This window comes from Salmo salar, chromosome ssa11 (assembly GCF_905237065.1).
Source record: "Salmo salar chromosome ssa11, Ssal_v3.1, whole genome shotgun sequence".
NCBI classification, from domain to species: Eukaryota; Metazoa; Chordata; class Actinopteri; order Salmoniformes; family Salmonidae; genus Salmo; species Salmo salar.
The window spans coordinates 44,493,848-44,509,933 of NC_059452.1; the positions used below are offsets into that span (position 1 = coordinate 44,493,848).

At 40.4% G+C, this 16,086-nt stretch overlaps 1 protein-coding gene across 1 annotated transcript in view; it reads right to left on the reverse strand.

The window, feature by feature from the left end:
- Positions 1-7,254, reverse strand: part of LOC106595315 (very long-chain acyl-CoA synthetase) — a 21,494-nt gene extending 14,240 nt beyond the window's left edge. The window contains exons 1-3 of the mRNA XM_045689644.1: positions 6,664-7,254; positions 5,023-5,244; positions 3,988-4,146 (exon numbers count right to left, since the gene is read on the reverse strand). Coding sequence (XP_045545600.1) covers positions 3,988-4,146; positions 5,023-5,244; positions 6,664-7,141 — 859 coding nt within the window. The 5' untranslated portion in view covers positions 7,142-7,254. The remainder of the gene's footprint in view (positions 1-3,987; positions 4,147-5,022; positions 5,245-6,663) is intronic.
- Between the last annotated feature and the right edge of the window lie 8,832 nt (positions 7,255-16,086).

Here is a 16,086-nt window from a genome sequence, read left to right on the forward strand (position 1 = left end):
ACTAACTAACTAACTAACTAACTAACTAACTAACTAACTAACTAACTAACTAACTAACTAACTAACTAACTAAAGCACAGTCCCCTTTGAATGGTTCTGGTTAGGGCCAGGAGTTGTTTCTGACCATGTTACTGGACCAGGAAGGAATAACTCTGGGCCCTGACTGACTGACTAAATGATTACCTAACTAACTCACTAACTGACTGACAAAATGATTACCTAACTAACTAACTGACTCACTGACTAAATGATTACCTAACTAACTCATTAACTGACTGACTAAATGATTACCTAACTAACTAACTGACTGACTGACTAAATGATTACCTAACAAACCAACTCACTGACTGACAAAAGTATTACCTACAAACTAACTCACTGACTGACTAAATGATTACCTAACTAACTCACTATCTGACTAAATGATTACCTAACTAACTGATTGACTGACTAAATGATTACTTAACTAACTGACTGACTAACTGATTACCTAACTAACTAACTAACTAACTAACTAACTAACTAACTAACTAACTAACTAACTAACTAACTAACTAACTAACTAACTAACTAACTAACTAACTAACTAACTAACTAACTAACTGTCACGTCCTGACCAGTAGAAGGGGTTATTTGTTATTGTAGTTTGGTCAGGACGTGGCAGGGGGTATTTGTTTTATGTGGTTTGGGCTGGTTGTGTTTATAGGAGGGTGTTTGATTTATTATTCCGGGGTTTTGGGCACTGTTCTATGTTTATGTATTTCTATGTTTAGTCTAGTCATTTGTATTTCTATGTTTAGTTTATTGGGGGTTGGACTCTCAATTGGAGGCAGGTGTTTTCTAGTTGCCTCTGATTGAGGGTCCTATAAATAGGTATGTGTTTGTATTAGTATTTTGTGGGAGATTGTGCTGTGTATAGCTTTGTGCCTTACCGGCCTGTTATTAGTCATTGTGTTTTTTGTGTTTGTTTTGGTTTACCTTCTTTGTCCTTAATAAAAAGAAGATGAGTGCACATATTCCTGCTGCGTTTTTGTCCACTCTACCCTACGACAACCGTGACAGAATCTCCCACCAAACACGGACCAAGCAGCGGAGGAAGGAGCAAAAGGTGGACTGTCGGGAGTTTTGGACTTGGGAGGAAATTCTGGCGGGAGAGGGTCCATGGAGGAAGTCTGGTGAGGACCGGGAACGCTACTGGGGAACACGGCTGGCTAGGAAGCCGGAGAGGCACCCCCAAGACATTTTTTTGGGGGGGCACACGGGTAGTTTGGCTGGGCAAGGCAGTAGACCTAAGCCAGCTCCCCGTGCTTTTTATGAGAAGCAGGTGAAGAAGAGAGCGCCGGAGTATGCGGAAGTGCGCACGATTTCGCCCGCTCTACGCACGGCAACCATCAGACAGCCCAGTTCGCCCTGTGCCAGCACTTCGCTTGTGCAGGGCTACTAGTTCCATCCAGCCAGGACGGGTTGTGCAGGAGGTGCGATCGAGACCTCCAGTGCGTCTCCACGGCCCGGTATATCCAGTATCAGCACCACGCACCAGGCCTCCAGTTCGTCAGCCCAGTCCAATTCAGCCTGTTCCCGCTCCTCACACTAGCCTTGAAGTGCGTGTCTCCAGTCTGATACCTCCAGTACCAGCACCACGCACTAGGCTTCCAGTGCATCAGCCCAGTCCAGTATGTCCTGTGCCCGCTCCTCGCACTAGCCTTAAAGTGTGTGTCTCCAGTCTGGTAGCTCCACTACCAGCCCCACGCACCAGGCTTCCAGTGCGTCAGCTCAGTCTCGAGCTTCCGACGACAGTACTCCGTCCAGAGTGTCCGAAGACAGTGCCCCGTCCAGAGTGTCCGAAGACAGTGCCCCGTCCAGAGTGTCCGAAGACAGTGCCCCGTCCAGAGTGTCCGAAGACAGTGCCCCGTCCAGAGTGTCCGAAGACAGTGCCCCGTCCAGAGTGTCCGAAGACAGTGCCCCGTCCAGAGTGTCCGAAGACAGTGCCCCGTCCAGAGTATCCGGCAACAGTACCCCGTCCAGAGTATCCGGCAACAGTGTATAGTCCGGAACCGAGTGTGACGGCCTACAGTCCAGAGCTCATAGAGTCGTCCTACAGTCCAGAGCTCATAGAGTCGTCCTACAGTCCAGAGCTCATAAAGTATAGTACAGGGTCTACAGTGACATGTGTCAGGCCGAGGTATTTGGGAGGAGTGGACTGGTCAGGGGGTGGTTTTAGGCCCGAGCCTAAGCTACCTCCAATGTAGGAGGTTTGGGGAGGGGGGGGGTGTATGCACGAGTGTCGTCGGTGACGGCAGCCACCCTCCCTTCCCTCCCTTTAGTTTAGGGGATTTATTTTGTTTTGGGTTTATTTTGTTTATTTGCGTGAGGTGCATCCGGGGTGTGCACCTTTGGGGGGGGGGGGTACTGTCACGTCCTGACCTGTAGAAGGGGTTATTTGTTATTGTAGTTTGGTCAGGACGTGGCAGGGGGCAGGGGGTATTTGTTTTATGTGGTTCGGGCTGGTTGTGTTTATAGGAGGGTGTTTGATTTATTATTCTGGGGTTTTGGGCACTGTTCTATGTTTATGTATTTCTATGTTTAGTCTAGTCATTTGTATTTCTATGTTTAGTTTATTGGGGGTTGGACTCTCAATTGGAGGCAGGTATTTTCTAGTTGCCTCTGATTGAGGGTCCTATAAATAGGTATGTGTTTGTATTAGTATTTTGTGGGAGATTGTGCTGTGTATAGCTTTGTGCCTTACCGGCCTGTTATTAGTCGTTGTGTTTTTTGTGTACGTGTTTGTTTTGGTTTACCTACTTTGTCCTTAACAAAAAGAAGATGAGTGCACATATTCCTGCTGCGTTTTGGTCCACTCTACCCTACGACAACTGTGACTAACTAACTAACTAACTAACTAACTAACTAACTAACTAACTAACTAACCTAACTAACTAACTAACTAACTAACTAACTAACTAACTAACTAACTAACTAACTAAGTAACTAAAGCACAGTCCCCTTTGAATGGTTCTGGTTAGGGCCAGGAGTTGTTCTTGACCATGTTACTGGACCAGGAAGGAATAACTCTGGGCCCTAGTTAAAAGCTACAGCACCACTAAGGCCTAGGAATTTTTCCTGGTTGATTTGAGAGTCTAAGGTCATTATTGACATAAACAGCATTGAACTCTGGGGTTGCGTCTCAAATGTAACCCTATTCCCTATATAGTGCACTACTTTTGACCAGAGCCACATGGACCCTGGTCAAAAACAAAAGTAGTGCACTATAAAGGGAATAGGATGCCATTTTGAATACACTCAGGAACTTTGGTTTGAAATACTAGAAGTCACCACAGAGCCAAGTCACCTCTACTCCAACGCCCAGAGTAAAGAGACACTCCATTAAACAACCCTTAGTAAACCCTGGTCAACATCATAACAACATTATTACACATGACGGCCCTCAAATAATATGGAACGTGTATTCAGAGACATTTGCATTTTTTATCTTCATCATCAGTGCCAAGTCAGGCGGCTAGCAGAGTAATTTTTGTAGAGAAATTCAATTATTATGTTTTTCTCTCTCCATTTGAATTCCATTTGAATGTAGTTATTGTAATTACTAGAGATGGCATGGAACCAGTGCTGAAGCAATTCTGAAGCAGTTCTGAAACAGATCTAAAGAAGTTCTGAACCAGATCTAGAGAAGTTCTGAACCAGTTCTGAACCAGATCTAAAGAAGTTCTGAACCAGATCTAAAGAAGTTCAGAACCAGTTCTGAACCAGATCTAGTGAAGTTCTGAACCAGATCTAGTGAAGTTCTGAACCAGTTCTGAAGCAGATCTAAAGAAGTTCTGAACCAGTTCTTAAGAAGTTCTGAACCAGTTCAGCTCTTCACACCTCATATCTTTCTCCCATATACTGCACTGCAGGAATTGAACCCACGACCTGGCCGCTGCCAGAACATCACTCTCACCAACTGTGCTATACAGTACAGTAGAGTACCTCTCTCTATGGCTCCAGTCAGACCCATCATGAAGCCAGCGGTGTGGTAGAGAGGCAGGTAGATGTAGATGACATCATCAGAGGCCACACCTGAGATGGCCTGCATAGAGGAGGCCATGTACAGCCTCTCATGTGTGATGACCGCAGCCTTCGGCAGACCTTAGGAAGAAACACCAGGAAGGGCAGGAAACAGAGAATCAAGGCTGATGTAAATCTCAAATGGTACCTTATATCTTTGAGCAATCAGAGTTGTGCTATCTAAGAATATTTACCTGTGTGGCATAAACATCAGTAGTATTTTGTTTAATTCACACTACAGGGCTGACCAGAGTCATGCTGTACTGGTCTGGACATCAGTAGTATTCTGTCTAATTCACACTACAGGGCTGATCAGAGTCATACTGTACTGGTCTGGACATCAGTAGTATTCTGTCTAATTCACACTACAGGGCTGATCGGAGTCATACTGTACTGCTCTGGACATCAGTAGTATTCTGTCTAATTCACACTACAGGGCTGACCAGAGTCATACTGTACTGGTCTGGACATCAGTAGTATTCTGTCCAATTCACACTACAGGGATGACCAGAGTCATACTGTACTGGTCTGGACATCAGTAGTATTCTGTCTAATTCACACTACAGGGCTGATCAGAGTCATACTGTACTGGTCTGGACATCAGTAGTATTCTGTCTAATTCACACTACAGGGCTGACCAGAGTCATACTGTACTGGTCTGGACATCAGTAGTATTCTGTCTAATTCACACTACAGGGCTGATCAGAGTCATACTGTACTGGTCTGGACATCAGAAGTATTCTGTCTAATTCACACTACAGGGCTGATCAGAGTCATACTGTACTGGTCTGGACATCAGTAGTATTCTGTCTAATTCACACTACAGGGCTGACCAGAGTCATACTGTACTGGTCTGGACATTTTATTTTTCACATTGTTCTTTCTAGCACACTTCCTGCAACTATGCTGGATGCATAACCAGGCCAGTCCAGTCCAGCTTGGCTTGGCCCAGCTTACCTGTAGTTCCTGATGTAAAGATGTAGAGGGCAGGGCTCTTTAAGGTGACCTTTGACCTGAGCTGTGGGTCCAGAGGTTGATCTGAGGACTGCTGTATCCTGCTGCTGCTCAGAGTATTCACACCCTCCGTCACACACTTCTCCTCCTCCTCACCCAGCACAAACACACTTACACTCTGCTCCCTCAGGGTGGGGAGCACCTCCTCTACCGCTCCACGCAACTCTGGGGGGAGAAGAGAGGGAGGGACATAGACAGAGCAAGCATGAGACAGAATCCTATTCATTCTGGCCTGTGCACTACTAGCACTGCCTCCCACTAGCTGCATAGAGGGAAAGGAGGATACCTAGTCAGTTGTACAGCTGAATGCATTTAACCCAACCCCTCTGAATCATAGAGGTGTGGGGGCTGACATACTCAACATCCACGTTTTCAGCACCCAGAGAACAGTGGGTTAACTGCCTTGCTCAGGAGCAGAACGACAGATTTTTACCTTGTAACCTTGGGAATTCGATCCAGCAACCTTTCGGTTACTGGCCCAACACCTTTCGGTTACTGGCCCAACGCTCTAACCACTAGGCTACCTTTCGGTTACTGGACCAACGCTCTAACCACTAGGCTACCTTTCGGTTACTGGCCCAACGCTCTAACCACTAGGCTACCTTCCGGTTACTGGCCCAAAGCTCTAACCACTAGGCTACCTTTCGGTTACTGGCCCAACGCTCTAACTACTAGGCTACCTTTCGGTTACTGGCCCAAAGCTCTAACCACTAGGCTACCTTTCGGTTACTGGCCCAACGCTCTAACCACTAGGCTACCTTTCGGTTACTGGCCCAAAGCTCTAACCACTAGGCTACCTTTCGGTTACTGGCCCAACGCTCTAACCACTAGGCTACCTTTCGGTTACTGGCCCAACGCTCTAACCACTAGGCTACCTTTCGGTTACTGGCCCAACGCTCTAACCACTAGGCTACCTTTCGGTTACTGGCCCAAAGCTCTAACCACTAGGCTACCTTTCGCTTACTGGCCCAACGCTCTAATTACTAGGCTGCCTTTCGGTTACTGGCCCAACGCTCTAACCACTAGGCTACCTTTCGGTTACTGGCCCAACGCTCTAACTACTAGGCTACCTTTCGGTTACTGGCCCAAAGCTCTAACCACTAGGCTACCTTTCGGTTACTGGCCCAACGCTCTAACCACTAGGCTACCTTTCGGTTACTGGCCCAAAGCTCTAACCACTAGGCTACCTTTCGGTTACTGGCCCAACGCTCTAACTACTAGGCTACCTTTCGGTTACTGGCCCAAAGCTCTAACCACTAGGCTACCTTTCGGTTACTGGCCCAATGCTCTAACTACAAGGCTACCTTTCGGTTACTGGCCCAACGCTCTAACCACTAGACTACCTTTCGGTTACTGGCCCAACGCTCTAACCACTAGGCTACCTTTCGGTTACTGGCCCAACGCTCTAACCACTAGGCTACCTTTCGGTTACTGGCCCAACGCACTAACCACTAGGCTACCTGCCCATCTTGACAGCATAGGTCTCTAAACTAGTTATTGTAGGTATATGAATTATTACTCAAAATAGATGTATTAACAATAATATTGTAAACAGCAACACCAAGGTAAGTGGGCTGGGCTTACCTGAAGCAGCCAGGAGCACGTTGGTTCTGCAGCAGGTGAAACAGTGCAATAAGGACTTGGACCTGATGTTGTAGTTGAGCAGAGCAGCTGTACATCCAAGTTTAGCCAGGGCCAGCCAGATAAACACATACATGGGCTCGTTACCCATGAAGAGGGCGACAGTGTCCCCTTCCTTCACGCTGGCGTGCTGTGAGAGCGCCCGGGCCAACTTGTTGCTCTGCTTGTCAACATCCCGGTATGTATACGAACTCTTCTCGAATACAATAAACTGTTTGTTGGGGTGTTTTTTGACCTTATCGAGAAAACAGTCCAGCATGCTGTAGAACGGTTTGCTCCTCTTGATTCTGTTCATTCGGAACCCGAGTACGATGCAAGTCACTGTGTAGCGCAGGTCCTGCATAAGGTAAGGATTTCTGAGATAAAGGAAGAGTGGCAGTATAGCCAATCCTGCCAATATGGTATATAATAACACGTACATATTGAAAGTTAAGGTCTACTTCTTTGTGATTGTCAATAAAAGGTGTCTCCTTCTTGGCCGTGCTGTTTAAGAAAGTAACGGGTTATTGCAACCCCTCCAGTCCACAACTCTCCACGACCTTTGGATGCATGTAGGCGTGAAATCCGCAACAGCCAATGGCTTTGCGAGGAATATAATATAAGGAAGTGGTAGGCTATTCCATTCTTCTAATTATGACCATGGCAGTGACATATTACAGACAGACACCTCTAGGGCATTGACCTCCATGGGCGGACTGGCCAGTCTAACATTTTTTTTCCAGGTACACAATGAAAATGATCTGGATAATAATGGGGGGGGGGGGCCTCGAGGAAAAAATGAAAAATGGGCCCTATGTTAGAAATGCCGGAGCTGATTTCTGGTCCCAGTTTACCCCTGCTGACCTCTATTCATAGATCTATATAATTTCTCCTTGTTTGAGAGTAGACATTGTATTATGTTATGGCCTGTGGGGCTGTAACAGCATAGGTAGGCTACATACCTGTCCTGTTGGGAGAGTCAGAAGGCTCAAACATATGTTTTTATTACATTGTAATAAATCTCTGTAACACCGTTCAATCACTGTCTCTGTGTTTATGGCTGTGGGTTTTACATTAGAACATGGCTTCATAAATACATCAACCAGCATATCAGTTTTCATTCTTTTATTTCCTATTTCTGTAAAAGGGTTTCATTGCTGACCCATGTCTTCTACCGTACAGCAGGGGTATTCAAATCGACCAGGGCCAGACTACTGCTGGTTTTCTGTTCCACCTGATCATTAATTGCACCCACATGGTGTCCCAGGTCTAAATTAATCACGTATATGAAAAATGGATTTTAAAAAAAGCAGTGGAACTGTCTTCGATGCCCAGATATGAATTTGAGGGTGGTACACAGCCACTATCATTGCCCTGACCCCTGGTCAAGGTGTAGGCTATACCTAGTCTATATAGATGTAAAATCTGCTCTCTGACCCCTGGTCAAGGTGTAGGCTCTACCTAGTCTATATAGATGTAAAATCTGCTCTCTAACCCCTGGTCAAGGTGTAGGCTCTACCTAGTCTATATAGATGTAAAATCTGCTCTCTGACCCCTGGTCAAGGTGTAGGCTCTACCTAGTCTACATAGATGTAAAATCTGCTCTCTGTTGCAGACAGATAACACAGGTAGCTACAGTATGTTCTCTCCCTTCTACCTGTAGGGGTCAATACAACTCAACTAAATATAATATAATATGTTCTCTCCCTTCCACCTGTAGGGGTCAATACAACTCAACTAAATATAATATAATATATTCTCTCCCTTCTACCTGTAGGGGTCAATACAACTCAACTAAATATAATATAATATGTTCTCTCCCTTCTACCTGTAAGGGTCAATACAACTCAACTAAATATAATATATGTTCTCTCCCTTCTACCTGCAGGGGTAAATACAACTCAACTAAATATAATATAATATGTTCTCTCACCTCTACCTGTAGGGGTCAATACAACTCAACTAAATATAATATAATATATTCTCTCCCTTCCAACTGTAGGGCTCAATACAACTCAATTAAATATAACATAATATGTTCTCTCCCTTCTACCTGTAGGGGTCAATACAACTCAACTAAATATAATATAATATGTTCTCTCCCTTCTACCTGTAGGGGTGTTAAAGGAATTTTATATCTAGATGATAATAATCAATAATCAATTCGCCTTGACTAATGCCCAAGGTTTGTAAGACAATGGGTTAAATAATTAGGCAAGGACTCAGCTTTCTGCAAAAGGTTTCTGTAGCTTTTTTCATGAGAACGTTCTGGCGTCAGGATAACAAAACAGTCATTTTATAGTTCTTGCTTACTTACGCACATGCATTTACACACAAACTGTTGGTGACCTGCAACCCCCCTTGACTTCTCACGCTGTTTATCACATTCTAGCTCAGCCTGTTCCTTTCCCTCAAGGTTAGGAACTCTCTGAAGTTTTACTCCCTTTACCATCTGTCCCCTGCTCTCTAATACTAATTGCATACACACACATTTCTTTCCCTCTCCAGTGGTTCCTGGACTTTCTGGAACTAATCAGGTCAATCGATCACTACATTGATCATTACATTGATTATTCATTAAGCATGCTGTATGGATAATAATTCATCATGGTTTATTGATACATTTACCTTTATTAGATCATTCTCTTATCAAGGGTTCAATACCACTCAACTAAATATAATATGTTCTCTCCCTTCCACCTGTAGGGGTAAATACAACTCAATTAAATATAATATGTTCTCTCCCTTCTACCTGTAGGGGTCAATACAACTCAACTAAATATAATATAATATGTTCTCTCCCTTCTACCTGTAGGGGTCAATACAACTCAACTAAATATAATATAATATGTTCTCTCCCTTCTACCTGTAGGGGTCAATACAACTCAACGAAATATAATATAACATTTTATATCCCTTCTACCTGTAGGGGTTAATACATCTCAACTAAATATAATATAATATGTTCTCTCCCTTCTACCTGTAGGGGTCAATACAACTCAACTAAATATAATATAAGATGTTCTCTCCCCTCCACTTGTAGGGGTCAATACAACTCAACTAAATATAATATAATATGTTCTCTCCCTTCCACCTGTAGAGGTCAATACAACTAAATATAATATAAGATGTTCTCTCCCTTCCACTTGTAGGGGTCAATACAACTCAACTAAATATTATATAATATGTTCCCTCCCATCTACCTGTAGGGGTCAATACAACTCAACTAAATATAATATAATATTTTATATCCCTTCTACCTGTAGGGGTTAATACATCTCAACTAAATATAATATAATATGTTCTCTGCCTTCTACCTGTAGGGGTCAATACAACTCAACTAAATATAGTATAAGATGTTCTCTCCCTTCCACTTGTAGGGGTCAATACAACTCAACTAAATATAATATAATATGTTCTCTCACTTCTACCTGTAGGGGTCAATACAACTCAACTAAATATAATATAATATTTTATATCCCTTCTACCTGTAGGGGTTAATACATCTCAACTAAATATAATATAATATGTTCTCTCCCTTCTACCTGTAGGGGTCAATACAACTCAACTATATATAGTATAAGATGTTCTCTCCCTTCCACTTGTAGGGGTCAATACAACTCAACTAAATATAATATAATATGTTCTCTCCGTTCCACCTGTAGGGATCAATACAACTCAACTAAATATAATATGTTCTCTCCCTTCTACCTGTAGGAGTCAATACAACTCAACTAAATATAATATAATATGTTCTCTCCCTTCTACCTGTAGGAGTCAATACAACTCAACTAAATATAATATGTTCTCTCCCTTCTACCTGTAGGGGTAAATACAACTCAACTCAATATAATATGTTCTCTCCCTTCCACCTGTAGAGGTCAATACAACTCAACTCAATATAATATGTTCTCTCCCTTCCACCTGTAGAGGTCAATACAACTCAACTAAATATAATATGTTCTCTACCTTCCACCTGTAGGGGTCAATACAACTCAACTAAACATAATATGTTCTCTCCCTTCCACCTGTAGGGGTCAATACAACTCAACTAAAGATAATATAATATGTTCTCTCCCCTCCACCTGTAGGGGTCAATACAACTGAACTCAATATAATATGTTCTCTCCATTCCACCTGTAGGGGTCAATACAACTCAACTAAATATAATATAATATGTTCTCTCACTTCTACCTGTAGGGGTCAATAAAAATCAACTAAATATAATATAATATGTTCTCTCCCTTCTACCTGTAGGGGTCAATACAAATCAACTAATATAATATAATATGTTCTCTCCCTTCCACCTGTAGGAGTCAATACAACTCAACTAATATAATATAATATGTTCTCTCCCTTCCACCTGTAGGATTCAATACAACTCAGCTAAATATAATATAATATGTTCTATCCCTTCTAACTGTAGTGGTCAATACAACAAAACTAAATCTAATATAATATGTTCTCTCCCTTCCACCTGTAGAGGTCAATACAACTAAATATAATATAATATTTTCTCTCCCTTCCACCTGTAGGAGTCAATACTACTCAACTAAACATAATATGTTCTCTCCCTTCTACCTGTAGGGGTCAATACAACTCCACTAAATAAAATATAATATATTCTCTCCCTTCTACCTGTAGGGGTCAATACAACTCAACTAAATATAATATGTTCTCTCCCTTCTACCTGTAGAGGTCAATACAACTCAACTAAATATAATATAATATAATATGTTCTCTTCCTTCTACCTGTAGGGGTCAATACAACTCAACAAATATAATATAACATGTTCTCTCCCTTCCACCTGTAGGAGTCAATACAACTCAAACTAATATAATATAATATAATATAATATGTTCTCTCCCTTCCACCTGTAGGGGTCAATACAACTCAACTCAATATAATATAATATGTTCTCTCCCTTCCACCTGTAGGGGTCAATACAACTCAACTAAATATAATATAATATGTTCTCTCCCTTCTACCTGTAGGGGTCAATACAACTCAACTAAATATAATATAATATGTTCTCTCCCTTCTACCTGTAGGGGTCAATACAACTCAACTAAATATAATATAATATGTTCTCTCCCTTCTACCTGTAGGGGTCAATACAACTCAACGAAATATAATATAACATTTTATATCCCTTCTACCTGTAGGGGTTAATACATCTCAACTAAATATAATATAATATGTTCTCTCCCTTCTACCTGTAGGGGTCAATACAACTCAACTAAATATAATATAAGATGTTCTCTCCCCTCCACTTGTAGGGGTCAATACAACTCAACTAAATATAATATAATATGTTCTCTCCCTTCCACCTGTAGAGGTCAATACAACTAAATATAATATAAGATGTTCTCTCCCTTCCACTTGTAGGGGTCAATACAACTCAACTAAATATTATATAATATGTTCCCTCCCATCTACCTGTAGGGGTCAATACAACTCAACTAAATATAATATAATATTTTATTTTATATCCCTTCTACCTGTAGGGGTTAATACATCTCAACTAAATATAATATAATATGTTCTCTGCCTTCTACCTGTAGGGGTCAATACAACTCAACTAAATATAGTATAAGATGTTCTCTCCCTTCCACTTGTAGGGGTCAATACAACTCAACTAAATATAATATAATATGTTCTCTCACTTCTACCTGTAGGGGTCAATACAACTCAACTAAATATAATATAATATTTTATATCCCTTCTACCTGTAGGGGTTAATACATCTCAACTAAATATAATATAATATGTTCTCTCCCTTCTACCTGTAGGGGTCAATACAACTCAACTATATATAGTATAAGATGTTCTCTCCCTTCCACTTGTAGGGGTCAATACAACTCAACTAAATATAATATAATATGTTCTCTCCGTTCCACCTGTAGGGATCAATACAACTCAACTAAATATAATATGTTCTCTCCCTTCTACCTGTAGGAGTCAATACAACTCAACTAAATATAATATAATATGTTCTCTCCCTTCTACCTGTAGGAGTCAATACAACTCAACTAAATATAATATGTTCTCTCCCTTCTACCTGTAGGGGTAAATACAACTCAACTCAATATAATATGTTCTCTCCCTTCCACCTGTAGAGGTCAATACAACTCAACTCAATATAATATGTTCTCTCCCTTCCACCTGTAGAGGTCAATACAACTCAACTAAATATAATATGTTCTCTACCTTCCACCTGTAGGGGTCAATACAACTCAACTAAACATAATATGTTCTCTCCCTTCCACCTGTAGGGGTCAATACAACTCAACTAAAGATAATATAATATGTTCTCTCCCCTCCACCTGTAGGGGTCAATACAACTGAACTCAATATAATATGTTCTCTCCATTCCACCTGTAGGGGTCAATACAACTCAACTAAATATAATATAATATGTTCTCTCACTTCTACCTGTAGGGGTCAATAAAAATCAACTAAATATAATATAATATGTTCTCTCCCTTCTACCTGTAGGGGTCAATACAAATCAACTAATATAATATAATATGTTCTCTCCCTTCCACCTGTAGGAGTCAATACAACTCAACTAATATAATATAATATGTTCTCTCCCTTCCAACTGTAGGATTCAATACAACTCAGCTAAATATAATATAATATGTTCTATCCCTTCTAACTGTAGTGGTCAATACAACAAAACTAAATCTAATATAATATGTTCTCTCCCTTCCACCTGTAGAGGTCAATACAACTAAATATAATATAATATTTTCTCTCCCTTCCACCTGTAGGAGTCAATACTACTCAACTAAACATAATATGTTCTCTCCCTTCTACCTGTAGGGGTCAATACAACTCCACTAAATAAAATATAATATATTCTCTCCCTTCTACCTGTAGGGGTCAATACAACTCAACTAAATATAATATGTTCTCTCCCTTCTACCTGTAGAGGTCAATACAACTCAACTAAATATAATATAATATAATATGTTCTCTTCCTTCTACCTGTAGGGGTCAATACAACTCAACAAATATAATATAACATGTTCTCTCCCTTCCACCTGTAGGAGTCAATACAACTCAAACTAATATAATATAATATAATATGTTCTCTCCCTTCCACCTGTAGGGGTCAATACAACTCAACTCAATATAATATAATATGTTCTCTCCCTTCCACCTGTAGGGGTCAATACAACTCAACTAAATATAATATAATATGTTCTCTCCCTTCCACCTGTTGGGGTTAATACAACTCTACTAAATATAAAATAATATGATCTCTCCCTTCCACCTGTAGAGGTCAATACAACTAAATATTATATAATATGTTCTCTCCCTTCCACCTGTAGGGGTCAATACAACTCAACTAAATATAATATAATATGTTCTCTCCCTTCTACCTGTAGGGGTCAATACAACAAAACTAAATCTAATATAATATGTTCTCTCCCTTCCACCTGTAGGGATCAATACAACTCAACTAAATATAATATGTTCTCTCCCTTCCACCTGTAGGGGTCAATACAACTCAGCTAAATATAATATAATATGTTCTCTCCCTTCCACCTGTAGGGGTCAATACAACAAAACTAAATCTAATATAATATGTTCTCTCCCTTCCACCTGTAGGGATCAATACAACTCAACTAAATATAATATGTTCTCTCCCTTCCACCTGTAGGGGTCAATACAACTCAGCTAAATATAATATAACATGTTCTCTCCCTTCCACCTGTAGGGGTCAATACAACAAAACTAAATATAATATAATATGTTCTCTCCCTTCCACCTGTAGAGGTCAATAAAACTAAATATAATATAATATGTTCTCTCCCTACCACCTGTAGGGATCAATACAACTCAGCTAAATATAATATAATATGTTCTCTCCCTTCCACCTGTAGGGGTCAATACTACTCAACTAAATATAATATGTTCTCTCCCTTCTACCTGTAGGAGTCAATACAACTCAACTAAATATAATATAATATGTTCTCTCCCTTCTACCTGTAGGAGTCAATACCACTGAACTAAATATAATATGTTCTCTCCCTTCTACCTGTAGGGGTAAATACAACTCAACTAATTATAATATAATATGTTGTCTCCCTTCTACCTGTAGGGGTCAATACAACTCAACTCAATATAATATGTTCTCTACCTTCCACCTGTAGGGGTCAATACAACTCAACTAAACATAATATTTTCTCTCCCTTCCACCTGTAGGGGTCAATACAACTCAACTAAATATAATATAATATGTTCTCTCCCTTCCACCTGTAGTGGTCAATACAACTCAATTAAATATAATATAATATGTTCTCTCCCTTCCACCTGAAGGGGTCAATGCAACTTCACTAAATATAATATGTTCTCTCCCTTCTACCTGTAGGGGTCAATACAACTCCACTAAATATAATATCATATATTCTCTCCCTTCTACCTGTAGGGGTCAATACAACTCAACTAAATATAATATGTTCTCTCCCTTCTACCTGTAGGGGTCAATACAACTCAACTAAATATAATTTATGTTCTCTCCCCTCCACCTGTAGAGGTCAATACAACTCAACTAAATATAATATAATATAATATGTTCTCTTCTTTCTACCTGTAGGGGTCAATACAACTCAACTAATATAATATGATATTTTCTCGCCCTTCCAACTGTAGGGGTCAATACAACTCAAGTAAATATAATATGTTCTCTCCCTTCTACCTGTAGGGGTCAATACAACTCAACTAAATATAATGTGTTCTCTCCCTTCTACCTGTAGGGATCAATACAACTCCACTAAATATAATGTTCTCTCCCTTCCACCTGTAGGGGTCAATACAACTCAACTAAATATAATATATGTTCTCTCCCATCCACCTGTAGAGGTCAATACAACTCAACTAAATATAATATAATATAATATGTTCTCTTCTTTCTACCTGTAGGGGTCAATACAACTCAACAAATATAATATAATATGTTCTCTCCCTTCCACCTGAAGGGGTCAATGCAACTTCACTAAATATAATATGTTCTCTCCTTTCTACCTGTAGGGGTCAATACAACTCCACTAAATAAAATATAATATATTCTCTCCCTTCTACCTGTAGGGGTCAATACAACTCAACTAAATATAATATGTTCTCTCCCTTCTACCTGTAGAGGTCAATACAACTCAACTAAATATAATATAGTATAATATGTTCTCTTCCTTCTACCTGTAGGGGTCAATACAACTCAACAAATATAATATAACATGTTCTCTCCCTTCCACCTGTAGGAGTCAATACAACTCAAACTAATATAATACAATATGTTCTCTCCCTTCCACCTGTAGGGGTCAATACAACTCAACTCAATATAATATAATATGTTCTCTCCCTTCCACCTGTAGGGG